Source organism: Anolis sagrei, chromosome 7 (assembly GCF_037176765.1).
Source record: "Anolis sagrei isolate rAnoSag1 chromosome 7, rAnoSag1.mat, whole genome shotgun sequence".
NCBI classification, from domain to species: domain Eukaryota; kingdom Metazoa; phylum Chordata; class Lepidosauria; order Squamata; family Dactyloidae; genus Anolis; species Anolis sagrei.
The window spans coordinates 19543732-19557560 of record NC_090027.1 but is presented as its reverse complement, the minus strand read 5'-3'; the positions used below and the strand labels follow the sequence as shown (position 1 = coordinate 19557560).

Below are 13829 nucleotides of genomic sequence, written 5' to 3'. Positions count from 1 at the left end.
AGTTTGAAGCCATTGTTCCGCGTCCTAGTCTCCAGGGAAGCAGAAAACAAGCTTGCTCCCTCCTCCCTGTGGCTTCCTCTCACATATTTATACATGGCTATCATATCTCCTCTCAGCCTTCTCTTCTTCAGGCTAAACATACCCAGCTCTTTAAGCCGCTCCTCATAGGGCTTGTTCCGCAGACCCTTGATCATTTTAGTCGCCCTCATTGTATATTGTTGTTATATTACAATATTATTAGTATTGGGCTTTTGTAGGTTTTTCGGGCCATTAAAGGTAAAGGTAAAGGTAGTCCCCTGACATTAAGTCCAGTCATACTAGCTGTCCCCTGTCATGCGTTGCTGTGTCCCACATGGGGGTTCTGTGTGGGAGGTTTGGCCCAATTCTATCATTGGTGGGGTTCAGAATGCTCTATGATTGTAGGTGAACTACAAATCCCAGCAACTACAACTCCCTAATATCAAGATTCTATTTTCCCCAAACTCCACCAGTGTTCACATTTGGGCGTATTGAGTATTTGTGTAGAGTTGGTCCAGATCCATCATTGTTTGAGTCCACAGTGATCTCTGGATATAGTGATCTCTGAACTACAACTCTAAAATCAAAGGACACTGCCCACCAAACCCTTCCAGTATTTTCTGTTGGTCATGGAAGAACTGTGTACCAAGTTTGGTTCAATTCAATCATTGGCAGGGTTCAGAATGCTCTTTGATTGTAGGTGAACTATAAATCCCAGTAACTACAACTCTCACCTTAAGTATGGGGGTTCTGTGTGGGAAGTTTGCCCCAGTTCTGTCGTTGGTGGGGTTCAGCATGCTCTTTGATTATAGGTGAACTATAAATCCCAGTAACTACAACTCTCAAATGTTAAGGTCTATTTCCCCCAAACTCCATCTGTGTTCATATTTGGGCGTATTGAGTGGTTGTGCCAAGTTTGGTCCAGATTCATCATTGTTTGAGTCAACAGTGCTCTCTGGATGTAGGTGAACTACAACTCCCAAACTCGAGGTCAATGCCCACCAAACTGTTCTAGTGTTTTCTATTGGTCATGGGAGTCCTGTGTGCCAAGTTTGGTTCAATTCCATCGTTGATGGAGTTCAGGATGTTCTTTAATTGTAGGTGAACTATAAATCCCAGCAAATGCAAGTCCCAAATGGCAAAATCATAATTTTTTGAGTGATGGTCACTCCTTGTGTTGTGAGACGTTTTGTTGCCAAATTTGGTGTGATTTCGTTCATTGGTTCTTTTGTTTTTAAGATTAAAGAAAGCCTTTCCTATAACAATTCTTGGAAAAGATCTGCCCAATGCCAAGCTTGAGCTCCAACGTGTAAACACAGGCTGGTCACCTGTTTGCAAGAGAGCCAAAGCCAGCCTGTGCTCTTCTGGCCCTTCTTCTATTCCTTCTGACTCCACAACATGACACGCTGCCTTCTCCTTCCACGTGACCACCCGGGGCCACGCCCCCTTTCCGCTCCTGTAGTCTCAGAACGACACGTCACTCCTCCGCGCTCTCAACCTAGCTTGGCTCTTCCCTCGAGGCAGCCGCAACCACCCTTTGTCGGCGCTCTGCCTTTCTCCCAGCCAATCGGAGGACGGGGCCGGAGAGGCGCTTTCTCTCCCAACTTTCTCCTCGGCTGACAGGCAGGCGCTTCCTCCAGTCACCTCTTGGGAAATGACGTGGCGTCCAATCGGCGTTCGAAGGAGGCGGGGCCGGCGCAGCTGCAGGGAGTGGGTGCAACCGGAGCGGATGGCTGAGGAAGCGGGACGGAGAGCGGCTCCCGGGTTCCAGGTGAGGCCTGGTCGTGTGGGAGTTTGGCAAAGGCTTCACCAAAGCCACAAAGCCTGTGATTTTCATAGCTTAGAGCCAGGGCGGTTGAAGTGGGGTCAAACTGGGTTAAGTCTGCAGTGGAGACGCATCCTTGTCGAAAGTGTGCACATTTCTGCCCGCTGGAAGGCTCAGGACGGCTCAGCTGTGGGTGGAAACCTCGCTTCTCAGGGAGGAAGGCTGTCACTAGGAGCAGGGCTTCTTTAGGGCCCATTCAAGACCAAAGTAGGCCTCCAAAGCGAGATTGGCTGGAGATGTGGAGGTTCCTTCAAAGTAGGAGTCACCTTAAAATCTCTGGCATAGACAGTGAGAACTGGGAAGCCCTGGCCCTTGAGCGCTCCAGCTGGAGGTCAGCTGTGACCAGCAGTGCTGCAGAATTCGAGGAGGCACGAGTGGAGGGTGAAAAAGAGAAACGTGCCAGGAGAAGGCACGTTTTGGGCCTGCAATTCCTACCTTCCACACAGCCCTATACTTACTGGCCATCTGTCAGGGGTGATTTGAATGCAATATTCCAGCTTCTTGGCAGAATGGGGTTGGACTGAATGGCCCATGAGGTCTCTTCCAATTCTTTGATTCTATGATTCTATACTTACTTACTTAGGCGAGCCCTCCTTGGACGAGTAAGATGGTCTTCCATGATGGGTTTCCTTGTGGGTTCGTAGGTGGCTGTGGAGCCCTATTCTTGACCCACGTCTTCTCCCACAGTGAAGGCATTGGCTTCCAGGTGGAAGGGGTTGGCTTGACGTGCCTTCCTCCTGGCACGTTTCTCTCTTTCACCCTCCACTCGTGCCTCCTTGAATTCTGCAGCACTGCTGGTCACAGCTGACCTCCAGCTGGAGCGGTCAAGGGCCAGGGCTTCCCAGTTCTCAGTGTGTATGCCAGAGATTTTAAGGTTGGTTTTGAGGCCATCTTTCAATCTCTTTTCCTGTCCACCGACATTCCGTTTTCCGTTCTTAAGTTCGGAGTAGAGCAACTGCTTTGGGAGACGGTAGTCAGGCATCCGGACAACTCCACCAATGATGGAATTGAACCAGTCTTGGCACACAGTAGAGAGTGTTGCTGTAGTCTATACGGGATGTAAGCAGAGCATGAACCACCGGAGTAGAGCAACTGCTTTGGGAGACGGTGGTCGGGCATCCGGACAACGTGGCCGGCCCAGCAGAGTTGATGTTGGAGGACCATCACTTCAATGCTGGTGGTCTTTGCTTCTTCCAGCATGTTGATATTTGTCCGCTTGTCTTCCCAAGAGATCTGCAGGATTTTCCGGAGGCAGCGCTGATGGAATCGTTCCGGGAGTTGCATTTGACGTCTGTAGACAGTCCACATTTCGCAGGCATAGAGCAGGGTTGGGAGGACAATAGCTTTATTGCAGAGGTCCTGAAACTTTTTAAACAGCACTAAAAAATTCAGTTGAACTCCATCAAAACATATTCAGAGTTAAAGCCACAGCATCCCCTGACTAGATCTTAAACACCTTTTTCTTTAAAAGCCTATTGGAATAAAAAGGTTTTATTCTGCCGCTGGAAAGATAGCAGGGACAGCAGGGAAGGGGGTTCCATAGTTGAGGGGCAGCCACTGAGAAGGATGGCCTACTCTCTCATTCTCACCAACCAAGATGGAGGTGGGACCGAGAGAAGGGTCTCTTCTGAAGATCTCAGGGCCGGGGCAGGTTTGTACAAAGGGATGCGGTCGGACAAATAGCCTGGACCTGAACTGCTTAGGGCAGGGGTCCTCAAACATTTTAAACAGAGGGCCAGGTCACAGTTCCTCCAACTGCTGGAAGGCCGGATTATAATTTGAAGAAAAAAAAAACATGAATGAATTCTTATGCACACTGCACATATCTTATTTATAGTACAAAAACACTTAAATACAATACAGTAATTAAAATGAAGAACAATTTTAACAAATATAAACTTATTAGTATTGAATGGGAAGTGTGGGCCTGCTTTTGGCTTATGAGATAGGATTGTTGTTGTTGTTGTTGTTGTTGTTGTTGTGTGCTTTCAAGTCATTTCAGACTTAGGTTGACCCTGAGCGAGGGCCAGGTAAATGACCTTGGAGGGCCATATCTGGCCCCCGGGCCTTAGTTTGAGGACTCCTGCTTTATAGACAAGCACCTTGGTATCCCTACGGATGTCTCGGTCCTCAAACACTCTCTGCTTCATTCGGGAAAATGCTGCACTCGTAGAGCTCAGGCGGTGTTGTATTTCGGTGTCGACGTTGACTTTGGTGGAGAGGTGGCTGCCAAGGTAGCGGAAATGGTCAACATTTTCTAATGTTACACCATTAAGTTGTATCTCCGGCATTGGAGAGGGGTTGGCTAGTGACTGCTGGAACAGCACTTTGGTTTTGTCGATGTTCAATGACAGGCCAAGCTTTGTGTATGCTTCTGCGAAGGTGTTTAGAGTGGCTTGTAGATCTTCTTCTGAATGCGCACAGACGACATTGTCATCAGCATACTGGAGTTCTATAACAGATGTTGTTGTAACCTTGGTTTTGGCTTTCAGTCTGCTGAGGTTAAACAGTTTGCCATCTGTCCGATAGATGACTTCCACTTCGGTGGGAAGCTTCCCATCAACAAGGTGAAGTATCATGGCAATGAAGATGGAGAATAGAGTTGGGGCAATAACACATCCCTGTTTGACACCCGATTCCACCTTAAATGGGTCACTTTGGGAGCCATTGGTGTCCAAGATTGTTGCCATCATGTTAACATGGAGGAGCCGCAGGATATTCACAAATTTGTTAGGGCACCCGATTTTTTGGAGGATGGTCCTCAGAGCGCTGCGATTCACTGTGTTGAATGTCTTTGCAAGGTCAATGAATGCCATGTACAGAGGTTGATTTTGTTCGCTGGAGATGTGGAGGTTCCTTCAAAGCAGGAGTCACCAATTTGGGCCTGCAATTCCTATCTTTCACACAGCCCTATATCTCAGAATATCAAGGCAGAACATCCCACATTATGTGAGTGTGGGCTCAGATAACACAGTTCAAAGCAGATATTGTGGGATTTCCTGCCTTGATATTCTGGAATATAGGGCTGTGTGGAAGGGCCCAGAGTCCACACTGCCTTATATGTGTGAAAAAGATCTTGGAGTCCTCATGGACAACATGAGCCAACAATGTGATGCGGCGGCAAAAAAAAGCCAATGGGATTTTGGCCTGCATCGATAGGACTCTAGTGTCTAGATCTAGGGAAGTCATGCCACCCCTCTATTCTGCCTTGGTCAGATCACACCTGGAATATCAGGACTGTGGCACAGCTGACTGGGAGTCAGCTGCATAAAGATCACTACTGACTGAAGAGTCATGAGTTCGAAGCCAGCCCGGGTTGGAGGGAGCTGCTGACCAATTTGTGTAGCTTGTTGTTGGACCTTTTGCAGCCCAAAAGACAGTTGCATCTGTCAAGTAGGAAATTAAGGTACCACTTTGTGGGGAGGCCAATTTAACTAATTTATGAGGCCATAAAAATCTCTAGCAAGTATGCAAAGAATGAGGAAGTACTTCATCAGTGTCACAAATGGATGGTGAAGCGACAGCTCCCCTGTTGGCCAGAATATCCTCATCAAAAAGCTGGATTGTTAAATGGCCTTTGAGTGTCTGTCTATATATGTTGTGTGTCTATGGCATTGAATGTTTGCCATGTATATGTACATTGTAATCTACCCTGAGTCCCCTGCAGGGTGAGAAGGGTGAAATATAAATACTGCAAATAAATAAATAAATATTGTGTCCAATTGTGGGCTCCGCAATTGAAGAGAGATATTGACAAACTGGAATGTGTCCAGAGGAGGAGGGCGACTAAAATGATCAAGGGTCTGGAGAACAAGCCCTATGAGGAACGGCTTAAAGAGCTGGGCATGTTTAGCCAGAAGAAGAGAAGGCTGAGAGGAGACATGACAGCCATGTATAAATATGTGAGATGAATCTCCCCCTCAAAAGGAAGGGAAGTTCACTCCTGAAAGAGTTATCATCATGGGGGAAAGCGGTCTCCATTGTATGTCTTCTAAAAAGGCACACACAGCAAAGGAAACCCCACAGGGGTATTAAGCCTTCCCTGTGCTATCCAAAACGTATATCTCTCTCTCTCTCTCTCTCTCTATATATATATATATACTAGCCGTCCCCTGCCACGCGTTGCTGTGGCCCAGTCTGTTTATATGTGTTTAGTGTGTATATATATTTGTATATATGTGTATATATGTGTGTTTCTGTATATATATATCTGTGTGGTTTTGTGCATGCGTTGTAATGTTTTTTTTTGTTTTTTGGCTTTTTAAATCCCTTCCACTGTGTTTTTCAGTGTTTTTATGAGTGATGGCCACTCATTGGCTTGATATGTGTATTGTGTCCAAATTTGGTGTCAATTCGTCCAGTGGTTTTTGAGTTATGTTAATCCCACAAATGAACATTACATTTTTATTTCTATCTGTCTGTCTGTCTGTCTGTCTATATGGGTTGGAGTTACATTTTAAAAATGTACCTGTTGTGACTTGCATACAAACAAACCTATCTTGTTTGTAACTTGGGGATGGCCTGTACTGCTTGTTCTGTCACCACATGGCATGGTTAACTTCTGTTCTTTTGCTTCCTTTAACAAATGGAGGGAAGCACCTCTCTGGGCTGCCTCCTCACAGGTTTTTTAGCCTGAAAGAGTCTGTGATCATATGGCATTCTGTACTGCAAGAACTGCAGTCCTTAACTTGATGTTCTCCAGTTATGTTGGATACCACTCTCAAGTACTGCCAGCCACAAAACCATGCCCCAAGTTTATTTCCCAGGCTAGCTAATTAAAGACCTCTGACAATAGAAGATAAATCCATGTCCTGAGGCTGTGGAATGCTAATGCCAGACAGAATGAATAAGTATAGGGCTGAATGGGAGTGTTGACTTTACTCCGTCAGAAGCAACGTAATTCGCACACAGCAGTATACAGTTTCAACAAAAGTCCTTCCATTTCAAAAAACGTTTTGGCAAATACTTGTAAAATCACAGAACCCACTCAAGAATTTTATTTATTTATTTATTTATTTAGAACTTTTGTATCCCATTTTTCTCTACCTCCGTGGAGGGACTCAGAACGGCTAACAGCAAAATTCAATGCTATACAATAAATAATGTAATAAAACAACATACAATAAATAAGTTCTAAAATACATATAAAAACAATTCATCCCATTAAAAACAACATCCAACTCAGTCCAAAACACTGTGGCCAAATAACTCTTATTTATTTATTTCTTGTGTCAGGGCAGCCAGTCAATTATATTACATTTCTAACAGAACAAAGCAAACAAACAGAGAAAATACAAAATGTGTGAATTTGGTAGTTGATTAAATGTCCTTTGACCAGTATCTGGCTACTTGGAGTGCTTCTGGTGTCTGGCTACTTGGAGTGCTTCTGGTGTTGCTGCATGTGGCTGGGCTCAGGTTGCATTGCAGCAGGTGGTCTGTGGTTTGCTCCTCTCCGCACTCGCATGTTGTGGATTCCACTTTGTAGCCCCATTTCTGAAGGTTGGCTCTGCATCTCGTGGTGCCCGAGCGCAGTCTGTTCAGTGCCTTTCAAGTCGCCCTGTCCTCTGTGTGCCCAGGGGGGAGTCTCTCATTTGGTATCAGCCATTGGTTGAGGTTCTGGGTTTGAGCCTGCCACTTTTGGACTCTCGCTTGCTGAGGCGTTCCAAATAACTCTAAGTCTATATCAAATCATCCGTCAATCTGCAAATGCGTGATTCCAAAGCTAGGATTTTAACTGCTTCCTGAATGTCAGGAGAGAGGGGGCAGACCTAATCTCACCAGGGAGAGAGTTCCATAGCCGGGGGGCCACCACAGATAAGGCCCTGTCTCTCGTCCCCACCAAATGCGCCTGCAAAGATGGTGGGACCGAGAGCAGAATTTTCTTTTTGCACAGAAGCTGCAAACTCACAGATGATTGTGTGTAGATGGTCTCATCCCGCATAGGTTTCTGACAAGTATTCATCTTGGGAATGCTAGTATAGTCTTTTACATAGCACAAAGTGCTTTTCTGGCTGTGTTGCAGTATCTCCCCTCCACCTTATAAAATATTTTATAACTCCATAAAATATGTATCTGAAGTAGATACCTCCAGCACAGAAGAGCTATGGAAAGCATATTTGTCTACTCTTTTTAGGAATTATACTGCTTGAGATTTTTATGAGTGAAACACTGCATTGTAGTTATTTTCTAAAGCGCAGTCTATGACATTAATTCAACTACATGCAGTAAATAGGCACATTGTCTTGCTGTATCATAGTCATTTAAGACACATCTTCAGAAACAGAATACATCCCTAGTCTCCGAAGAGCTTGCTTAATAGGATGAATCGTTTGTATCAGTGAAGACATTGTCTTTTATGTTACTTTCTGCTGAGTCTGTGATGTCATTAAGATGATGAAAATGTGACAAAAAGCATGGAATATATTAAGATATTCTCCATTAATATCTTGGGAATGTATATATCTTTCCTCCAACCCAATGGCAAGAATGAAAAAAAAAACCTGTTGGTGTAGCAAGTGATGCAAGTTGGACATTGACCTGTTTTTGTTTGTTTTTGTCCAGATTGGGAAACTGTGGCTCTTGAGATATTGGATTGCAACTCCCATTAGCATCGTTAGCACAACCTATTATTATTATTATTATTATTATTATTTAAAACTTTTATATCCCGATCTTCTCACCTCCGTAGAGGGGCTCAGACCGGCTTACAGCAAGAACTCAGTGCTACTAATACAAATTAAAACATCATACAACAATACAAGATTAAAATACATATAGATAAAATACGTATAAACCAAATTGCCAAGATAAAATCGTGTTCAACTCAGTCTGCATATGTGGTCACTCACTTTGGTCTGTAACCAGTCTCAGGCATTATTCTGCGAATGCTTCGTTCCATAACCAGGATTTCACTAGCCTCCTGAAGGACAAGGGGGGGGGGGGGCAGAACTGATCTTGCTCGGGAGAGAGTTCCATAGCCGAGGGGCCACCACAGGGAAGGCCCTGTCTCTCATTCCCACCAGATGCGCTTGCGAAGGTGGCGGGACCAAGAGCAGGGCCTCTCCGGAAGATCTTAGTGTCCTTGATGGTTCATAGGGGAGAATACGTTCGGACAGGTAAACTGGGCCGGAACCGTATAGGGATTTATTGTGAATGTTGATGGGAATTGCAATCCCAAAACATCTGGATTAGCTTGGGTTTCCTTAGGCTGGGTTTGGAGAGCAAGAGGATTTGAAAGTGCCCAACGCAATTCTGTACAGTGCTTTGTATATATAAGTCTATGCAATATATCTATGCTCTTAAAGATGTAGCTGTGCCCTGGCATTTCATTGTCCTGATGCATAACGTATATTCAGGGCAAAAGGCTAATGCTAGGACAAAATATGAAAAAGGAATAGTTTGCAGTATTTATTTTGTAAATTTCTGCTTATATATCTTTGTTGTTTCCCTTCCAGGTTTTTAAGTATTGTTTGCTGAATTTACCAAAATGACCAAGTTCGGCTTCCTCCGCTTGTCCTACGAAAAGCAGGACACCCTCCTCAAGCTCCTCATTCTTTCAATGGCAGCTGTGCTGTGTAAGTTTAATGTCATGTCTGTGGAAGATTATGCATAGATATAACCTATTTGATTCATATTGAATCTTGGTGCTTGGCCTTCAGGTTTTTTTCTCCATCTAAATGTTTGTATTATGACTAATATTTTCCATCATATTAGGTTTCTTGACAGTAAAAAAACAAACAAAAACTCAGCATTAAAGTCAGTGAGTTGGTACAAGTTTGTAAATATTCCTTCCTTTTTCTGTTGCAGCTTTTTCCACAAGACTTTTTTCTGTGCTGAGGTTTGAGAGCGTTATCCATGAATTTGATCCGTAAGTCCTCTTGCTTTCTTTCAGTTTATTTTAATTTGCCGTACTCTATGTTACTCTATGTACTCTATGCTCCCCTCAACGCTTCTGTCACTGGAGTACAGCCCCCCCCCCCCCAAGGGAAGTTTAGTTTTACAACACTGTGTATCTTTATGAGCTCCCTGCAAATAACTTGCTCCTATTTTTATCTCATTAGAGTTTTTAACATTTTATGCTGTACATGTGGCCTGCCCACCGTTTACTGCGACTGTGTTTTTTGTTTATTGCAATGCTTTTTTGTTATTGTATTTTCTTTCCATGTAATTTTGATGATGATGCTTGTTGTTTATGTTTTGGTTTTATTTTGATGTAATATGTTGTTTGGGCTTGGCCCCATGTAAGCCGCTTCGAGTCCCCATCGGGGAGATGGTGGCGGGGTATAAATAAAGATTATTATTATTATTTTACTGACACAAAAGCACAGTATGTCACAGCAAACGAAATCTATATGCTGGATTTCGTATCACAAAATCACAAGTCGAATACTTCCCAGGACTGTGTGATTTATTATTATTATTATTATTATTATTATTATTATTATTATGTTAAAATATGACAAAGCAAAATGTTTGCTTCAACAAATACCAGTGAGAATCTTTCCAGATAAATTTTATGGGGTTACTCAATAAATTTGCCTGGTCAGATTTGTCTGAATATAATAGAGAATGGATTTTTTAATTTAAATGTGATAGAAATGGTGTTTTCCAAAGTACCTTTTAAAGTTGTGAGACCAAGTGGAATCACCTTTTGCAAAATTAATTGGCTGGAGAACAGTACATAAGGCAGATATGTAGATGCTCATAGGGAAACTTGTATGATGCAAAACTCTTTATACTGCTGCATGATAAACAATGCACAGTAACCCATTGGAAATGGACAATAGATTTTCTCTGCTCATTCACAGAGCAGAGTGGATCATTAGGCAAATATTTATTTATGACTTCTAGTGCTTGCAAATGGATTAAGTAAGGGCCCCATTTCCTGACTAGAAAAAATGTTTGGCAGACAAATTGGCACCCATTTGTACATTAATTTGGCAGTGATTCCACATAAGCAATTTAGTTGGAAGTTATAAATAGTAGAGCAACTAAATAAGTTGTGTTTCTGTTGATATAATAGGTATTTTAACTACCGCACAACTCGTTTCCTGTCAGAAGAGGGCTTCTACAAATTTCACAACTGGTTTGATGATAGAGCATGGTATCCGTTGGGAAGAATCATTGGTGGAACGATTTATCCAGGTAAAGTAAAAGTGGTTCTTGAATGTTAGTGGCACAGAATGTTGTAACACTATTAAATAAGCTAGATGAGTGGAAGCTTCTGGATGATGACAGAAGTAATTCAAGAATTGTTGCTATGTGCCTTCAGGTTCACCCATTATAGGATTTGCTTGGCAAGATTCATTCAGCAGATGTTTACTATTGTCTTCTACTGAGACTGAGAGAGTATGACTTGCCAAAGATTAACCTGTGGGTTTCCATGAGATTTGATCCCTGATGTCCCAGAATCCTAATGCATCTCTCAAATTGTGTATTGTGTTGGCTATTGGATTGAGGAGTATTTATCTGCATATTATTGTTTGTTGTTGTTCATTCGTTCAGTCATCTCCGACTCTTCGTGACCTCATGGACCAGTCCACGCCAGAGCTCCCTGTCGGCCGTCACCACCCCCAGCATATTATTGTTAGTATTTGACAAATTAGAATGGCTATAGGCTGAGTTCATTTACATAAAACTAGCCGTCCCCTGCCACACGTTGCTGTGGCCCAGTCTGTGTATATGTGTTTTGTATGTGTATCTGTGTGTATTTATATATTTGTGTATATGTGTATTTATGTGGTTATGCGCATGCATTGTAATGGTTTGTTTTTTTGCTTTTTAAGTCTCTTCCGCTGTGTTTTTCAGTGTTTTTATGAGTGACTGTGGCCAAACCTTCCCTCCCTCTTTCTTCCCTTTCTTTCTCTCCTTCCTTCCCTCCCTCTTTCCTTCCTCTCCTCTTTTTCTTTTCCTCCTTCTTTCCCTCTTTCTTTCTTTCTTTCTTTCTTTCTTTCTTTCTTCTCTACCTGTTTCTTTCCTCCCTTCCTTTGCTCTTTGGTTCCATCCTTCCTTCTTTCTTTCTTTCCTTCCTTCCTTCCCTCCCTTCCCCTTTCTCTCTTTTGTTCCTTCTCTCCTTCCTTCCCTCTCTCCTTCCTTTCACTTTTTTATTTCCTTCTCTCCTTCCTTCCTTCACTACCTTTCTTTCCTTCTCTCCTTCTCTCCTTCTTTCTATTCCTCCTTATCTCCTTCCTTCCTTCCCCTACTGTGTACATGTGTTTTGTGTGTGTATATATGCATATATGTGTGTCTATATATTTGTGTATGTGTGTTTGTGTATATATGTGGCATTGTGCATGCGTTGTAATGGGTTTTTTGTTTTGTTTTTTGGCTGAAACACAACAGAAGTCTCTTCTGCTGTGTTTTTCAATATTTTTATGGGTGATGGACACTCGTTGGCCTGATAGGCGTATTGTGTCCAAATTTGGTGTCAATTCATCCAGTGGTTTTTGAGTTATGTTGATCCCACAAACGAACATTACATTTTTATTTACATAAAATATCCTATCAGTATCTGAGAGCCCCTAATTTTTGGATTTTGTGACAAACGTCAACTCCTATCCTTGGTAGATGATATTACCTTATGTTTGTCAAGCCCTATGCCTGTTTCATTTTGCTGTTTTAGTTCTGGAAAATTATTGACACCATAGTAATGGCAACTCCGTTTCTCTTTATCTCAGGTTTAATGATCACATCAGCAGCAATCTATCATGTTCTACATTTCTTCCACATTACGATTGACATCCGAAACGTCTGTGTATTCCTGGCTCCACTTTTTTCCTCTTTCACTACCATAGTAACTTATCATCTCACCAAAGAGCTCAAGGTAAAAAGGATAAAGAATACTTGTGCTTCGCTGCAGAAATGCTTAGAATATTGGTTTTAATTTCTAGTTCTTGGTCTTTATTTAATCTGTCAATTTAATCTTTATTTAATCTGTCTTAAACTGTTCAGGAGACAGTTAATTTCAGGTATACAGACTTTTGTTGAGTATTGTTACGCAACAGTGAAGTTTCATCCTTGCAACAATAAATATTGGATATTGCACAGGGACATTCTTTTACCATGATAGCTTCTTGATCTGTCCAGATCTTACTATAGATAATTTGTTTTGAAACAGAAGGAGAAAGTGAAAAACTTTGTGTTGGTGTGCCTTGAAAAACAGACTTTGGTGATCAGTATAAATGTAAATTCTCAATATTTCAGTGTATTGGAGACACAAAGATCGCCTGACCTCCATGTAATCTACTTGGCGACAGCTCCAATTGTTTTTTGGGGGGTTTTTTTGTCATGTCAGGAGCGACTTGAGAAACTGCAAGTCGCTTCTGGTGTGAGAGAATTGGCCATCTGCAAGGACATTGCCCAGGGAATGCCCGGATGATTTGATGTTTTTACCATCCTTGGGAGGCTTCTCTCATGTCCCCGCATGAGGAGCTGGAGCTGATAGAGGGAGCTCCTCCCCCTCTCCCCGGATTTGAACCTGCGACCTGTCGGTCTTCAGTCCTGCCGGCACAGGGGTTTAACCTACTGCGCCACCAGGGACTCAGGTCCAATTGTTTTGTTTTTTTTAATATAATTTTTATTGTGCATTTTAATATTTACAACAAGACTGAGCGAGTGCCGGTAGCACCCTAAACATAACATCATAGACATTGAAAACATCCAAAACATCTAAAACATCAAAACATCAAAAACATCAAAACATCAAAAACATCCAAACGTCAGAGCATCAAAACTGTGGTCGCACAATCATCCCAAACACCCAAGACATAACATCACCACCACCATCCCCCACCGTTACATTAATAGAGTGAAGGCACTTCCCAAATTCTTCTGTGGATTAATTAACTTTTGGATTATCTTAAATAAGTTCGTTCTAATCTTCTCACGATCACTCAAGATTGTTTTCCTTAGTTCACAGGTTAGACAAATCTATCAAAACTGGAATCTTTCTGGATTTAATAAAGTCTCTGAAGCTTGACCAGTCCGT

General features: G+C 42.6%; 1 protein-coding gene across 1 annotated transcript in view; it reads left to right on the top strand.

The window, feature by feature from the left end:
• The first annotated feature begins 1687 nt into the window (after window positions 1–1687).
• Window positions 1688–13829, top strand: part of STT3A (STT3 oligosaccharyltransferase complex catalytic subunit A) — a 35502-nt gene continuing 23360 nt past the window's right edge. The window contains exons 1-5 of the mRNA XM_060787039.2: window positions 1688–1789; window positions 9298–9417; window positions 9650–9710; window positions 10866–10987; window positions 12520–12665. Coding sequence (XP_060643022.1) covers window positions 9330–9417; window positions 9650–9710; window positions 10866–10987; window positions 12520–12665 — 417 coding nt within the window. The 5' untranslated portion in view covers window positions 1688–1789; window positions 9298–9329. The remainder of the gene's footprint in view (window positions 1790–9297; window positions 9418–9649; window positions 9711–10865; window positions 10988–12519; window positions 12666–13829) is intronic.